A 17402-nucleotide genomic window follows, 5' to 3' on the forward strand; every position below is an offset into this window, starting at 1 on the left:
GATGACAGAATTTTCATTTTTGGGTGAACTATCCCTTGAAGCTTGAGAAATAAATGTTTATTGTTTACTGTAGGCTAAATGCATGTTGCAAAACAAAAACAAACTGTGCATTTAGCACTTGTACAAAAAGACAAAACAAATCTTATGCAGAACATGGTCAATCACAGTAGCTCTGATTTCATCAGATATTACTTTTCTTACTGTTCTTTGTCTTTGCTGACCACCTCGACCTCCTCTCACACAAACTGTTCCACACTGATATCTATCCATTGTAGGGCCTCACAAACCAGTGCTTTCTAAACTGGCTTACTGTAAATGTTCCCTCATATCATTAGCCACAAGTGTGATCAATTTTGAGTTGTTGTGTTCAAGTAGTGACACTTGTGCTTTAATTGTGTTTGACTTTTGTCACCTGTGTTCACCATTTTGCAGCACGGGTGCATCACAATGAAAATGTGTTGGCAAGTTGTGTCTAAACAGGTGAAAAGTGCTTATGGTTTTGCCAAAAGAGTGATTGATTCAATCAGTGGGTTCAGGCAACTGAGCATTTGGTTCAGATAATAGGGTTTAGTGTTTTAGCAATTGAGAAAAACTGTAAAATCCACAAGACTTGTGATTTTACAGAGGGTTCCATCTTCCAACTGAACAACTGAGTTGTTTATTTTTGTAAGTGTGGTGTTATTGTAAGAATGGTAAACAACACATTTAAAGGTGCTCTAAGCGAATTGAAGCGTTTTAGACCATAAAACATTATTTGTTACATACCGGAAACATCTCCTCAATATCTGCTTGCTGCCTGTCCGCTGATCAAACTGTAAAACAACGCGATCTCTGTAGACAGTCCAGGCTTCACAAACGGCAATATCAACAAGTGGCCAAACCTAGCATCACAAAACAAAACAAAGTATTCCAGCCAATAAACGACAATAAGGTTTTGGGGTGGGGGTTGGGCGCGTTCATGAAAGCACGGAAGGGAGGGGGAGGAGTTAGCTATGCTCCGTCTGTTTGAAAACAGTTTCAAACGTCAACAATAACTAACGTCCCGCAGATTCGCTTAGAGAGCCTTTAAAATAAATCGTTTGTAAAATAACCCTGATTGAACTGTCACATTACAGTTTTTCTCGATTGCTAAAACACTATAACCAGACTTTTGAACTAAAATTTCTAAACCATAACGCCATTTTTCAGGACGCACAATAATTTTGCTGAACAATTACCAAGGTGGAAACACTAAGAGTTACCTCAGTACCTGTACGGGAGGGACCCGGGTTCAAATCCAGACAAGCACAAGATTTGTATACAAATGTATGTATGAAGTGTCAGTGTAAAGCAAATGTTTAATCCTGGTGTATAAATCACTGTAAATAGATTATGAATAAATAATAATATTTTTTCAGTGCTCTCAAGGTACTATTAAACAGAAGTCCTAGCCTGCATGAAGTATTTTAATGACACTTTAAGTTCAATTAAATTGCACTTTTAGCACATTTTAGTATTAACTAAAATACACTAGAAGTCTGAGTTGAAGGTACTTCCAATGTCATTGCAAGCAATTTTAAGGGCCCTATTTTAACGATCTAAGCGCATTGTCTAAAGCGCACAGCGCAACGTCTAAATGGGCGTGTCCGAATGCACTTTTGCTAATTTAACGACGGGAAAAATGGTTTGTGCGCCGAGCGCATGGTCGAAAAGGGTAGGTCCTATTGTAGTGGGAGTATTTTGGGCGTAACGTGCAGTAAACCAATGAGAGACTCAGCTCTCATCCCCTTTAAAAGCAAGTTGCGCTGGCGCTATGTCTAATCCCTATTTAGATGACGGACTTTGTAAACTGAAAAACTAAGCGGAGGAAGAAGATCCCCAGTTTAAGATGAATGTTAAATAATTGTGTTGTTTTTCACTTGTATTGAAATTGTTATTTTTTTATTAAAACCTTTAAAACCGTTTTCTTTTAGTCATGGAAGTAAAAAGCAGGCAATTACTGTAAATGTATGACTATCCAATATCATCAAAAAATAATTTACAAGTAGGCTATGTAAGATAAGGTTTGTACTCTAAAAATACTTTATTTGTAACAAACAGGAGATAAAGAATTTACAAACGGCTCTCCCTCCCCTCACGTTTCAGCACTCTGGACAGCATTTTTTTTTTGCAAATACTTTTTTTTAAGCATTACTTAAAAATGTTTCTCATCTCACCATATCCGCAGGTACAGAGTCATCCATAAATCCGTGAGGAGCATTTAAAAAAAACATTTAAAAACAGATGCATTTGTTTAAAGCAAAGCATTTATTTACTTACCAGGCTGCAGGTGAAGCAGCTCTTTGCGCCTTCTAACGTCTCATAATTGGTCCTCATTTATGTCCAAGAGACTCAATAATAATCTTTTACATTCAATCCTTTAATCTTTCACAATTAAAAGCGTTTTTGTGCTGCTGCGCATTCATGTAATTTGTGATAAGCAAACCCGCGTTGTCCCCCGTTTATAGGCGCATTTTACTAATGCGCTCTTTAAATAACATAAAACACATTGCGCCATTGACTTTAGACTTTAGACCAGGTTTTTGTTGGTCAATGGCGTAGTCTATTTTAGTTTCCTCAAAATAGCAACGCGCCAACAATGCGCCTGAACACACCTCGTTTTCAGACCAGAACGCCCATGGGTGCAAAAGGGGGCGCAAATGCATTTGCTATTTAAACAACGCGGCGCTAAACGTGAAAATTACAATTGCGCAGGGTGGAAACTAGCAAATGACACTTGCGTCGCGCATTGCGCTGCATTGCGCCGGGTGTAAGATAGAGCCCAAAGTGTCTTAAGCATACTACATCTCACTCAAAGTTTTATTACAATACAATTTTATTATGCTTCAAATGTGTTTGAATGTCAATATTAGTGAAATACTAGCCTAGTTTATTATAAGTATAACATAAGTTTAATTAAAATGTAATTTAGTTGCCATTGTAATGTTATCAAAATAAATTTCAAGTGCACATTGAATGTTCTGTTCTGTATATTGTCCAAAATTAGGGTAGATACTTAAGTTGTACTTAAGTATACTTTGAATAGTTCCACTTTAGCACAAAAAGTATATTTAACACAATTTTAGTTGGACCCCAACACTACTTTCACACAACTAAAGTGCATTAAGTACAAAATTAGTTATTCCAATTTAGCAGACTTGAAGTATACCAATATATAGTGATCAACAAATACATTTAGTCGAGGACGAGACAGGGAGACAAAAACAGAATTCTATTAGCGTAGGGGCCGTTCACATGTAATGCAATTGTCATACATTATAGTGATTTAATTCAGCTCGGTTCCAGACAGGCTAACTATTGCGGCAAGAGTAAATTACCCATATGAGGTATGTGAGTGCTTTGTTCTAGACAAAATAACTACTGCGGGAAAAGTACATTTACTGGACATTTTATGTGAATGCTTTGTTAAAGAAGAATGTCTTAAGTTCAGATTTAAATTGCTCGACTGTGTCTGATACTCGAAAATTTTTTGGTAAATCATTCCAGAGCTTAGGGGCCAAGTAGGAAAAGGATCTACCACCTTTAGACACTTTTGATATTCTAGGGATAATTAAGTAACCAGAATTTTGTGATCGCAGCTTACGTGGTGGATTTTATTCTGATAGTAGTTCTTTAATATACGAGGCGCTAGGCCATTTAAGGCTTTGTAGGTGATTAGTAATATTTTAAATTGTATGCGATATTTAACTTGTAGCCAGTGTAAAGATGCCAGAATTGGACTAATGTGGTCAAACCTTTTAGATCGAGTAAGCACTCTTGCGGCGGCATTTTGAACCAGCTGTAGCTTGTTTACCTGATTTGCATTGCATGCCCCGAGTAACGAGTTACAATAGTCTATTCTAGAGGTCATAAAAGCATGGATAAGCTTTTCTGCATCTGATGCAGACAGCATATGGCGTATTTTTGAGATATTTCTAAGATGGAAGAATGCTGTGCGGCAGACGTTGGAGATATGACTATCGAAAGATAGATTGCTTTCAAACATTATGCCTAAATTCTTAACCGTGGAAGATGGCACCACCGTACAGCCATCTATGGGCAACTTGTAATCTGACATATTATGTTTGGAGCGATTTGGTTCAATAATAAGTATCTCTGTCTTATTGGAGTTTAGCATAAGAAAGTTATGTGCCATTCAGTCCCTAATATCACTAATGCAGACTGTTAGCTTAGGAAACTGCTGTGTTTCGCTAGGATGTGACGAGATGTAAAGCTGGGTATCATCCGCATAGCAGTGAAAACTTATGTTATGTTTCCTGATAATGTCTCCTAGAGGTAACAAATATAACGAGAATAGGATAGAGCCTAGAACTGATCCCTGAGGTATGCCGTATTTAACGGGGGAGTGATAGGACTCTTCCTCATTTACATAAACAAAGTGATATCGATTGGTTAGATACGATCTAAACCAGGCTAATTCCTGACCACTGATGCCAACATAGTTTTCTAGTCTATTGAGTAGGATTCTGTGATCTATTGTGTCAAAGGCTGCACTAAGGTCTAGTAATATAAGGATAGAGATTTCACCACGATCGGATGTTAATAGGAGGTCATTGGTAACTCTAAGCAGCGCTGTTTCTGTGCTATGGTGGGGCCTGAATCCTGATTGGAACTTTTCATATGTATTATTATTCGCTATGAATGTGTGTAGCTGGCTTGCCACTACTTTTCTAATATTTTAGAAAGAAAAGGTAGATTTGAGATTGGTCTAAAGTTATTAAGATCTCCCTGGTCAAGGTTTGGTTTTTTAATGAGCGGTCTAATAACTGCTAGTTTGAAAGCTGTTGGAACGTATCCTAATTCTAGCGATGAGTTAAAGATATTTAGTACTGTGTCTGACACTACATGAAATACCTCTTTTAGTAATTTTGTGGGAACGGGGTCTAATATACAGGACGATGATTTAGATGACGTTACTAATTTAGAGAGCTCTTCTATTGTAGTAGGTTTAAATGACTCAAGATGTTCGTATGATAATCTAGTGGTAAATTTACTATTGGGTAGAGTGGTGGCTGCTTGCGTAGTTTCTATGTTTTCCCTAATAAACATAATTTTGTTAGTAAAGAAGTTCATGAAGTCGTTACTATTGTGTTGGAGTTTACTACTGGTTAATGTTTGTTCTTTGTTTCTAGTCAGTTTCGCAACTGTGCTAAACAGGAAACGAGGGTTGTTATGATTTTCTTTAATAAGCGTACTGAGATAGGTAGATCTGGCGGTTTTAATAGCCTGTCTGTAGTGTTGAACACTCTCTTTTCAAGCTGAACGCCATACCTCTAACTTTGTGTTTCCGTAGTTTCTTTCCATTTTTCTAGCTATTTTTTTAAGGGCTGCAGTATGATGGTCATACCATGGAGCTGGCGTTTTTTCTTTGATTCTTTTTTTTCAAATGGGAGCAACGGCATCCATCGTGCTAGAGCAAATGTTGTTCAGGTTTTCTATTTAATATCCAGATCTTCATGGTTATCTGCTACATGTTTCACTTGAGACAGGTCTGGAAGAGTGCTAATAAAGCTAACTTTAGTGGTGGAAATTATTGTTCTGGCTAATCTGTAGCATGTTGTAGACTGAGCGGTCCTATCTAGAAGTATTGTGTATGACACAAGGCAATGGTCTGAAACTGCATCGCTCTGGGGTGATATTTCGGTGTCATTAATATTGAGTCAGAGTGACAGAATTAAGTCTAATGTGTGCTTACGAGTATGCGTGGGCCCTGACACGTTTTGTTAAATTTAGAGAATTTAGAACATCGATGAACGCACGTCCTAATGCATCTTTTGAGTTATCCACATGGATATTAAAATCACCAACGATAAGAGCTTTATCTACAGTGACTGTAAGCTCAGATAGGAAGTCTGCTATTTCTTTAAGAAAATCTGTGTGGTGGCCCGGAGACCTATATATGGTAGCTAAAATGAATGAAAGCTGTTTGTTGTTATGGTCAGTTATTTCCATATTTAACAGTATTATTTTAAACGAATTAAATTTTAGTTCGGATTTATGGTTTACTTTGAACATTTTGTTGTATATTGTAGCTACACCACTGCCTCTCCCTTTAAGACGAGGAACGTGTTTATAATAATAGTCTTGTGGGGTGGATTCGTTTAAACTGATGTAATTGTCTGCTTTAAGCCAGGTCTCTGTTAAACAGAGTGCATCTAAGTTTTGGTCAGTAATTATTTAATTGCTAATATGTTCTTTATTGGTAAGCGATCTAATGTTAAGTAGGCCGAATTTTAACATTTGAGTTTCATCTGTTAATGTATTGTGTTCTAATTTTATGTTAATAAGATTTGTACGAGACGAGGTAAACGGTGCTCTGTATTTATTTGTTCGAGGAACAGACACAGTCGAGATGTGTTGGTACTCTTTTTAAAAAAAGGCTCTATGTGCTGGGATATAATGTGATCTTGACATGTCAAGGCAGCTAACAGACTGATGGGTAAGCCGATCTGTCTGTTTCCTGACCTGGGCCCTGGATAGTCAGACAATATCAAAAGTAAGACTATTGGTCAGATTTCTAGAGAGTATAGCACTTCCTTCCGGAAACGGATGGAGGCCATCTCTCTTTAGCAGGTCAGGTCTTCCCCGGAAATGCTTCCAATTGTCTATAAACCCTACGTTATGCTGAGGGCACCACTTTGACATCCAGCCATGAAGAGACACTAATCTACTGTAAGTTTCATCCCCCCGGTAGGCGGGGAGGGGACCAGAGCAAATTACATTGTCTGACATTGTTTTTGCAATTTCACACACCTCTTTAATAGTATCTTTGGTGATCTCCGACTGGCGGAGTCTGGTGTCATTCATGCCAGCGTGGATAACAATCTTAGAAAACTTACGTTTAGCATTAGCCAGCACTTTAAGTTTTTATCTAATGTCAGACGCTCTGGCTCCCGGTATACAATCGGCTATGGTGGCTGGTGCCTCAATGTCAACGTTCCTGAGTATAGAATCTCCAATAACCAGGGCACTATTAACAGACGTCTCAGCCGGTGTATTGCTGAGTGGAGAAAATCTGTTTGATATTAAAACAGGAGCGTGATTTTGGTGCCGAATGTGACTATGCCGCCTGACAGTCACCCAGTTAGTCAGCCGCCTTGACTCTGAAGTCGGAACCAACTGTGTATTACGCTTAACACGTAATGTGTATTACGCTTAACACTAGGCGCACCCGAAACAGTGTTTGTAACATTTACATTAGCGGTCTTACTGTCCTCAACTAGCGTTCGGATGCGCGCTTCTAGTTTTGCAACCTTCTCCGTCAGCCTTACTACTTTAATACACTTAGCACATGTAAACCCCTCTATGCTGACGGAAGAAGCTAAACTGTACATGTGGCAAGTAGTGCAGGTTACAATGACAAGCGGAGTCTTACCGTTTTCATGCTGGGCGATGGCGTCTCCGTTCGCCCGAATGCGGTCCGTGAAGCTGCATCGAGACGGGTGCTCGCTCGCAGCACGCCTCGGCCGCCTACGAGTGTCTGTGGTCAGGGTGATGCGAGGCACGCTGACTCTGCGAAGGCAAGGCAGCACCTCCTTCACAGCTTCCCGATCTGGTGAGGACAGGTCAGAAAAGCATACATCGGATGAATCCGCCGAGTTCAGGGAATACACTTCCTAATGTCAAGTTTAAAATGAATTTGTGCTTAAGGGTGTGTGACCAAAACACATGGACTTTGGTTAGTGTGGTATAGATGTGATTGAAGTGTTTACATGTATACTGCGATTAAAAACTGCTTATGCCACCTCTTTTAATACGATTACACTTACTGCAATTAAGAGTTTAATCACATTATTTTTATCAAAGTTTTATGTTCACATGAGGTAAAGTATAATCGCAATATTGCCAGAATCCCATTATAATCACACTATGCGGGTGCACGTAAACGTGGTCATAGTGATCTTTTGGGATAACTGAACTGAATAACTGAACCGTCTTTGTGCCATGCACCATAATCGGTCATCTTCATAAACTGAAAGGCTAGGTTCAGGTAAATGTTCAATTGTCCATCTCACAGAATTGTAATGTAATGTATTACTTTAAAATAATACTTTACTTTAACAAGTAATACACAGAAAATGATGCATCTACAACAACAACAACAGAATGCATAATAGTGCTAGTGTACTGTCTTAACATAGTATGGCTGTGTTACAATATGGTTTATTTCTATTTATAAAACAGTTAGTTCCAGCCCTTGATTCTGATTGGTCAATAGTTGTGCTTTACTCGCTTTGCGTTGTGCCTGATATGATAAAGCAGCTTCTCGTACCTTATTGCTTACTTAAATATTTCTGTTTTACATTTATTATCGGAGTCCCTGCTTCATGCCTCTCTCCTCTTAAAGGAATAGTTTGGCCAAAAATGATATTAAACCCATGATTTACTCCCCCCCCCCAAGCTGTCTGAGTTGCATATGTCCATCGTTTTTCAGACAAACACATTTTCGGATATTTTAGAAAATGTTTTAGATCTTTCAGTTGATTAAATGTAATGTTACGGGGTCCACGACCTTCAAGTCCAAAAAAGTGCGTCCATCCTTAACAAAATAAATCCAAACGGCTCCAGGATGATAAATAAAGGTCTTCTGAGGGTAATCCGCCCAGTGTTGTTGTAGAAATATCCATATTTAAAACTTTATTAACGTAAATAACCACCTTCCGGTAGCGCCGCCATCTTAGTCGGGTCCGAATTCAGGATGAGAGCTTACGCAGCCTACGGAGGCTACTCTGCTGCTGCTCTGTGCCCCCGCCCTCCGAATTTGTCATACGTCACTAAGAAAAGTGCGTACACTACACTGATACTCTTTCCTGAATAAAGAGGAGTCTAAGATGGCGGCAATACTGGAAGGTAGTTATTTACGTCAATAAAGTTTTAAATCTGGATATTTCTACAACAACATCTTGCGGATTACCCTCAGAAGACCTTTGTTCATCATCCTGGAGCCGTTTGGATTTATTTTGTGAAGGATGGACGCACTTTATTTGGACTTGATGGTCGTGGACCCCATAACATTACATTTAATCAACTGAAAGATCTAAGACATTTTCTAAAATATCCGAAAATGTGTTTGTCTGAAAAACGATGGACATATGCAACTCGGACAGCTTGGGGGTGAGTAAATCATGGGTTTAATATCATTTTTGGCCGAACTATCGCTTTAAGGGTCATTGCCCAAAAATATTAAGACCTATGGTTTTGATTTTTTCCAGGGCTTCACATCAGGGGGTGCTGCAGCACCCTTCCCGCAGCTATTATATCATACATATATTATAGCATATATATAAAATAACATTTAACAACATAAGGATTATTTAAGCATTTATTTGAGAAAAAACATTTTCTTCTTTCAGCTACCTCCAAGCTTAGCTGAAAGGTTAGTGTAATTAAACAGGCTAAATATGTTGTCAACAGAATAACTAAGTAATGAATTGCTTTTCTCCAGGCATACAGACTAGAGCCCCTCATCTTAAAGCATTACAGTAATATAGCGCCTGTCCAGATCAACTGGTGAGTAAAATATTTAAAATATGTGCAAAAATCTACACGTTGTCTTAAAAATCCAGTCAGTAATAATCATGTTTGTGAATCCTTCATGACCAATTGATTAAAACAACAAGTGAATCTTAATAAACTGCATGCTTTTATTATACTTTTCAATTCCAGTATAAATTCTTTTGACACGTTTGTACATATGTGTGACCATTGATTTTTAGGTGCAACACAGCCAGCCCCACACCGTATGATCAGATCCGTCCTACTCTACTGAACCCATTAAAGGAAAGTAGTTCTGTGTCCGATACTGAGAGTCTCCCAAGCCCTTGCACCTCCCCCCCACAGCCCCGCAGACACTATGGCGAGTCTATTACAAACCTGGGCAAGGCCAGCATCATGGGTGAGATGGACGACGGAAAATCATTAAACTTTCAGTTTCAGTTTAACGTACCTTAAGTAGAAAGACAACTGCAGGGTGTGTAGCATGTGAATTTGAAGTAAAATTACATATTAAAGCAACAGTTCGGCCAAAAACGAAAATTATCTAATGACTTTCCTATCCTCAAGCCATCCAAGTTACATATGTTCATCTTTTTCAAACGATCACACATTCAGATATTTTTGAAAATGGCCTAGCTCTTCCAATCTTTACAATGGCTGAATATGAGGTCTGCCTCCTTCAAATCCCCGCATTCATCATACGTCACTATGAAAAGTGGGTACACTACGCTGATACACTCTCCTGCAGAGTGCAGAAGAGTCTTAAATGGGTCATTGGATGAAAATTGCACTTTTTAAGCTTTTTATGCATGTAGTTATGTTCTTGCCATGTCTGCCAACTCCGTAAAGCTGAAATTAAAACACGCAGACAGTGTCTTATATGATTTCTGAGCCTGAAAATGTGCCATTAAGCAAGCTGTATCAAAATCGTGTTGGTACATATGTAGGCAACTACCTATTTGAATAAAACCACTCCGAGCCAAATTTGGAGTCCCTCATATGAGTGTAGACCACGCCCCTGCCTTCCGTTTTGCTAACAGGTAGCGAAGTTAAGCTAATGACGGTACAGTTATGATGCTTTTCCATTGCACAGTACCCCATGGTGTGGTTTGGACAAGGTCGGGTCAGCTCACTTGGGCTTGGTAAGCTTTTCCATTTGCGTTTAGAAACACTCTACAGTGGGAGGGATTATAGGCGTGTCGTTATATTTGCACTGCCTGCTGCTGTATCATACAAGTGAGAGAGTTGTTGGAATGCTTAACATCCCCAAACATTCATGAATTATTTCTCAGTACGCTACAAAATCAAAATTGACCACCACAAAGATGTTTGCACATCGTGTTTATCCCTACCTCTGTATCACATGACAGTTTCTGTACAAACACTGGTGGGGTTGTCAGACGACGCGCTCCACTGAGCTTCATTTAAGTTGCATATACACATATAATGCGCACGTGTGTTGCCAATGTGCCGCTACCGGCTTCCGGTTTGAGCGTACGCTGGCGTGTGTTTCTGCCGCTGCTCTCCGGTTTCTAATCTTTTAATCTTTTAAGTTTTAATGTTAAACGTTAAATTTTCAGCAATTTTAAAGGATTTAAAAGGAGTTGGGAAAAGGACTGTCCTCATAGGTTTGGAGACTACGTTTCTGTTTGCCCGGTTGTTTTTCTTCAAGGGACGGCCAACGGGCTGATATCACTCGGTTCCTGTCTTTAGTTCATGGTTGGAAACTACGCAACAGTTTTTGCGGTAAAAGACGCGCACCAGGGTGATACCACCAGATTCCTGTCTTTTGTTTATCCATCCATGGGACGGCCAACGGATTGATATCACTCGGTTCCTGTCTTAAGTTCATGGTTGGAAACTACGCAACAGTTTTTGCGGTAAAGGACGCGCACCAGGGTGATACCACCAGATTCCTGTCTTTTGTTTATCCATCTATGGGACGGCCAACGGATTGATATCACTCGGTTCCTGTCTCAAGTTCATGGTTGGAAACTACGCAACAGTTTTTGCGGTAAAGGACGCGCACCAGGGTGATACCACCAGATTCTTGTCCTTTGTTTATCCATCCATGGTAGGATTGAACATCTTCTAACTTTGGATCATAAGCGGAAGCTGATAATGTTATCTCTGTTTATTTACTTGGTTTGTTTGACTCTGCCTGCTAATTATCGACTATTTAAATCGTATAATTCCTTTGATATGGCTTTATGCTATTCATCAGCCGACTTGCTACGTTTAAAATCCTCGCCACGCTTGCCAGTCGGAGTTTATAATCGATGTACTGCCCTGGGTATTACGCGCCGACCACGGTATGTGCATCGTGGATCACGCCGCAGTTACAGCAGTCGTCAGACGGCTTTCTCTGACAGTCATATTCCAGTCATCTGGTCTTCTCACCGCCACCAACTGAATGACCTAAATGACGGAAAACGGGGAGTTAATTGAAATAATCTTAGCGTGCTAAAATATACTGCCAGTGTCCCGTTGGAAAAGACAGAAATAATAGTCTTTTAATTTTATACAACATGTTACTGGTCCAACTCATAAGAAAGGTCATACATTAGACCTTGTGCTATCATTTGGTATTTCTGTATTAAATCTGGAAGTTTCAGATGTAGGCATTTCTGACCATTATTCAGTGGTATTTGATGCTGTTTGTTCTTATATTCATCCAATTTCTTCGCAGCCTGTACATTATGCCAGGTCTATTAATTCCACAACTGCAAACCTTTTCTCCGAAATGTATTCATCGCATGTTATAGACACTGCTGTTGGAGAGGACATTGAAGTGCAGGTTGAGGCTTTTACAAAGTCATGTACTTCTGTGTTAGATTGTGTTGCCCCTCTTAAACTTAAGAAACAAAAGGTAATCTCTCAACCGTGGCTGAATAATGTAACTCGCACTCTTAGACAAGAATGTAGAAAAGCTGAACGAAAGTGGAAGAGAGATAAACTTCAAGTTTCCTCTGAAATTGTAAAAGATTCTCTAGCTAACTATCAGAAAGTAGTAAAGGAGGAGAAAATGAAATTTTATTCTAAGGTCATTTCAGATAACGCAAATCGGCGAAAAGTATTATTTGACACAATTGATTCCATTTTAAATCCTACAAGGAATGTTATGAGAGATGCCACACAAGAAACTTGTGAAGATTTTCTACAGTTTTTTACTCAAAAAATTGATAGGATTAGAAGTGAAATATTACCTGTACATTCCTGTATACAAATTAATCCTGCACTGTCCAACACTTTTTCTAATTTTGAACCAGTTTCATCAGCACAGCTGGCAGATGTTGTCTCCAAAATAAACGGAGGTAGTTGTAAAACGGATGTCTTACCCACTCATCTTTTTAAAGATGTTTTTCCCACTGTGAGTTCTAGCCTAACAGCTATAATTAACAGTTCTTTAATGAATGGAGTGGTACCTAGTAGTTTTAAACATGCAATTCTTCACCCCTTGTTGAAAAAACCTAATTTGGATCATACAGTTTATCACAATTATCGGCCAATTTCTAAATTGCCTTTTATTTCTAAAATTTTAGAGAAAGTGGTCTATTTACAGCTATATTCATTTTTAAATACTTGTGATATTCTAGATACATTCCAGTCGGGCTTTAGGACCTGTCATAGCACAGAATTGGTACTGCTCAAGGTTACTAATGATATATTACTATCGTTGGACTCTGGATCAAATGTTGTTCTGGTTTTATTGGACCTGAGCGCTGCTTTCGACACAATAGATCATGAAATTCTCCTCAGTCGTCTGGAGCATTGGGTTGGTGTGCGGGGTATAGCTCTTCAGTGGTTCGCTTCGTATTTGAAAGGTAGGACAGTTGCTGTGAACTTGGGAGATTTCTCTTCCACATCGTCCCCTTTGGTTTGTGGTGTCCCTCAGGGGTCGATATTGGGACCGTTGCTGTTTTCACTATATATGCTCCCTCTACGAAGTGTTTTTCGGAAGTATAGCATTTCATATCACTGCTATGCAGACGATCTCCAGTTTTACTTTCCTGTGAGCTTAGATAAAACCTGTTCTTTGGATAAAGCACAGGAATGTTACAGTGACATTAAACTCTGGTTATCTAGCAACTTTCTCCAATTAAACGAGAGTAAAACTGAGGTTCTGATCGTAGGCTCTCCCGTTTTATCTACCTATTCAGATCATTTGGGTTCTTTATCCCTAAAGACTGAGAATCATGTAAAGAGTTTAGGGGTAGTTATGGACTCATCGCTTAATTTTAAGAAACAGATTGGTGCTGTTGTCAGAGGAAGCTTTTTTAACCTGCGATCAATTGCTAAAGTAAAGAATTTTTTATCCAGTAGGGACCTAGAAATTGTGGTTCACTCTTTTATAACATCTAAGCTTGACTACTGCAATTCACTATATATCGGTCTACCCCACACTCTGCTTGGCCGCTTACAGTTAGTGCAGAATGCAGCGGCAAGGCTTTTAACGGGGGTGAGAAAGAGAGATCATATTTCAATCTCTACACTGGCTTCCGGTCAAATTTAGGATTGATTTTAAAATTCTCTTGTTTGTTTACAAGGCATTGTCAGGGCTTGCCCCCCGGTATATTAGTGACCTTATAGTTCCCTACTCTCCTTTTAGAACCCTCAGGTCTTCTGATCAACTACTTTTAAAGGTACCTCGTTGTAATTTTAAAACAAAAGGAGATCGTGCTTTTTCCGTGGTAGGTCCAAAACTCTGGAATAGTCTCCTAATACATGTGAGGTCAGCTCCATCAGTTACAACTTTTAAGTCTTATTTAAAAACGTATTTATTTTCTTTAGCTTTTGAATGAAGTATGTTTGTTGTGTTGTATGATTTTAATGTTATTAGTTTGTAAAGCACTTTGGGACAACGTCTGTTGTTTAAAAAATGTGCTATATAAATAAAGTTGCTTGCTTGCTTGCTTGCTACAAGCTGCAAGTCTGGAAAAAAACTGCTATGGTGTTCCTGGTTCTCAACCTGTGGATGTTTTTCATCGCTTAACAGGAGTTTGGGAACTTATAGCAGAGCACAGACGACAACATGTTTGCTCGAGACAGCGCAAGCTAGCACTAAGGTAAAGCTTATCTTTTACATTATAGCGATGACGCTGTTAGTGACGATTCTCTCAGACCAATCAGTGATCTACCGTGTTTTTGTGTCACGTTTGGTATCAGCTCGGATCGCTTGGAACCCCAACCGAGGTGGTACTAAAAATAGTATCGGGTACTTTGTACAGCACCCAGTGGAAAAACTCCCAATAGTAACCAGACCCAAACCAAACCGTGGGGTACTATGCAATGGAAAAGCGCCATATATGTTAGCAGCAAGCAATGAAGAGATCGTGGAGATATATAAGGAAATATTCCAGAAACAATAGGAATAATGTGCTTGTATGTGTTAAGCACTTTACACCGGACGCTTCATTAACCTCGGCCAATTTGAAGCTGGACTCGCAGCAAGACTATATTTTAAAGTCGGAGCTGTACCATCAATTCATCTAGAAAATGTAAGTTGTTTTTTCTTTTTGGTTGCATGTTTCTTTTGGTTAAACCTAACAAATGCCGATATCTAAGGGTAGCAGGGTCTAGTGTAATCTAATCTTTATTGATGATGTAATGTTCAAAGTACATGTGCTTTATTGATTTGTTGTTTAAAGTGTTTAGGATAAACTTGCTACCATCAACACTATTGACATAACTGTAAAATACAAAAGACCGTATAGGGGTATAATATGATTGTGATGGGAGTGAATTTAGTCTAAACGTTTTGTTTTACGTGCTCTTATCTGTTATTTGGCAAATATGTACTTGTAGTTTGCCTCTATGCATGTATGCCTGTTAATATGTGCATTAGTATTATATTCTTGGCAATTACACAAATGCACTCAAATAACTTAAAATTACTGAATTAGGCTTAAGTAGCTTTTCTGGGTAAAACATATTCAAGAGTGTATTGAGTGAGTTGTCATTTGCAATACTTTATTAAATAAAAATGCATATATTTATTACTAATTGTAATTATCATGTTTAGGCGTTCACGTGTGAAGAATTGGCCAAGGTGCGTCATGTGGGCTGCCAGACAGACACACCACCTGTTAGAACAGTTAGCACTCAGCTGTCAATAACAACTCTATGACCTCACTACCAAAGCGAAGGTTTGGTGACCCAGTCATGTTTTGTTCCTGTTTGTGTGAATTTTCTAAGTCGTAAGTGGTATAAAAGGTATAGTTCACCCAAAATTAAAAATTCTGTCATAATTTTCTTACTCTAATGTTGTAAGAGACCTGTATAAATTTCTTTGTTCTGAAAAACTTGATTAAATATATTTTGAGGAATGTTTGTAAACAAAGCAATCATGAGCCCCATTCCCTTCCATAGTAGAAAAAAATACTATGGAAGTGAACGGGGCTCATGGTTTGGTTACAAACATTCCTCAAACATTTTTTATACAGGTCTGTTACAACATAAGAGTGAGGAAATGTGACAGAATTTTCATTTTTGGATGAATTATCACTTACATTTTTTTATTGTCATATTATTTAGTGTTATTCAAATGTCTAATATTATTTTACTTTAAGCCCAGTATACACTATGTGATTTTAAATAGTCCTTTAGGATTGTTGCTTGCCACACTGTGCAAACAAGATCGTAGTTAAGTTCATGTCACACTCTATGATCTCAGTTTCCATCAATGTCAGACTTTAAAAAAATTGGACGTACGCAAACAAACACCTTCGCAGTTTTACGTCATCGATCAACAACGGCTGGGCAAACATACGCTGAAGCAAAGGCTAGCAAACCGAAACAACATCCACCATTCATTTTAATTGTGACTTTTGATTAAAATGACTCAAGCATAAAAAGAAGAAAATATAAGGAAACGAGTACCTGGCATTTGTATTTCCAGCGCGATTTCTCTTCAGGCTGTTGTCATAGGGAGATGTCACACAGCAGGATTGTGTCTCAAAATTTCTGACACTCCCAGAATTTTGTCGGAGGATAATTTTGATCGCAATGGTCATTAATCGGCTGTCTGTGAACATGTCAAACTAGCGATCAAAGACAGCAGATTTTAGCCTAGGATTCCAGGAATCTTTTAGGATTTCAAAATTTGTCCAAGACAGCTAAATCGGAGCTTTGTCCTTCTAGGAGTTTTTCCCACCGGGTTTTCTCCTAGGGGGTTTTTTAGTCCCAGGGAGAGTCAGCCAACTTTGGCTTAATTTAGCACTTTACTGTATACGTTACATTATTAATATGCTCGCTTACACGGTTTTTTATCCTTAGCCGCTATATTCTACTTCTTATACTATGTATTGATTTTCAATGTTCTCCTCTACATCTACTCATGTAAAGCTGCTTTGCAACTAGAGCTGCAACTAACGACTATTTCTTCTGTCGACTAATCTAGCGATTATTTTTCCGATTAGTCGACTAGTCTAACGACTATTTTTTATTATTAATACAGTGTTCTTTTTTTGATTAGCTATTTCATCTGTTGGATAATCTGTTTTCTACTCTCTGTCTGATCTGACAGTTATTGTTTGTTTTATTGTATTTTAACACAACTGAATGCTATTTTCACATATTATCTGTTCTGTTGTCAGATATATAGGGGCCGTTTCCCAGACAGGGATTAGACTAGTCCTAGACTAAAATAAATATAAGAGCTGTCCAAACTGAAAACATCTTGCACTGACATATCTTAAAATACACCAGTGCCCTTAGTTTGGCCTCAAAATGCACACAAGTAATGTTTTTAGTAAGGCATGTTTGTTTAAACTAATTATATTTCCTAATTAAACTAAGGTCTAGTCCTGGCTTAAGCTAATGGAAACCACCCAGGCCCTGGAGTTTCATGACTTAGACTGGCCCACTTT

The 17402-nt window shown here is 38.6% G+C and overlaps 1 protein-coding gene and 1 pseudogene across 2 annotated transcripts in view; one reads left to right on the plus strand and one right to left on the minus strand.

The window, feature by feature from the left end:
• The window catches only part of ddhd1b (DDHD domain containing 1b), a 336751-nt gene that overhangs the window by 227597 nt on the left and 91752 nt on the right, over window positions 1-17402 (plus strand). For both annotated transcript variants that reach the window (XR_010531220.2, XM_065263706.1), the window contains exons 10-11: window positions 9485-9549; window positions 9756-9934. Coding sequence is in view for 1 of the 2 variants with exons in the window: in XM_065263706.1 (XP_065119778.1) it covers window positions 9485-9549; window positions 9756-9934 (244 nt within the window). In the remaining variant the exon portion in view is untranslated. The remainder of the gene's footprint in view (window positions 1-9484; window positions 9550-9755; window positions 9935-17402) is intronic.
• On the minus strand, window positions 6344-7992 carry LOC141279918 (uncharacterized; annotated as a pseudogene).

Source organism: Paramisgurnus dabryanus, chromosome 12 (genome assembly GCF_030506205.2).
Source record: "Paramisgurnus dabryanus chromosome 12, PD_genome_1.1, whole genome shotgun sequence".
In the NCBI taxonomy this organism is placed as follows: Eukaryota; Metazoa; Chordata; class Actinopteri; order Cypriniformes; family Cobitidae; genus Paramisgurnus; species Paramisgurnus dabryanus.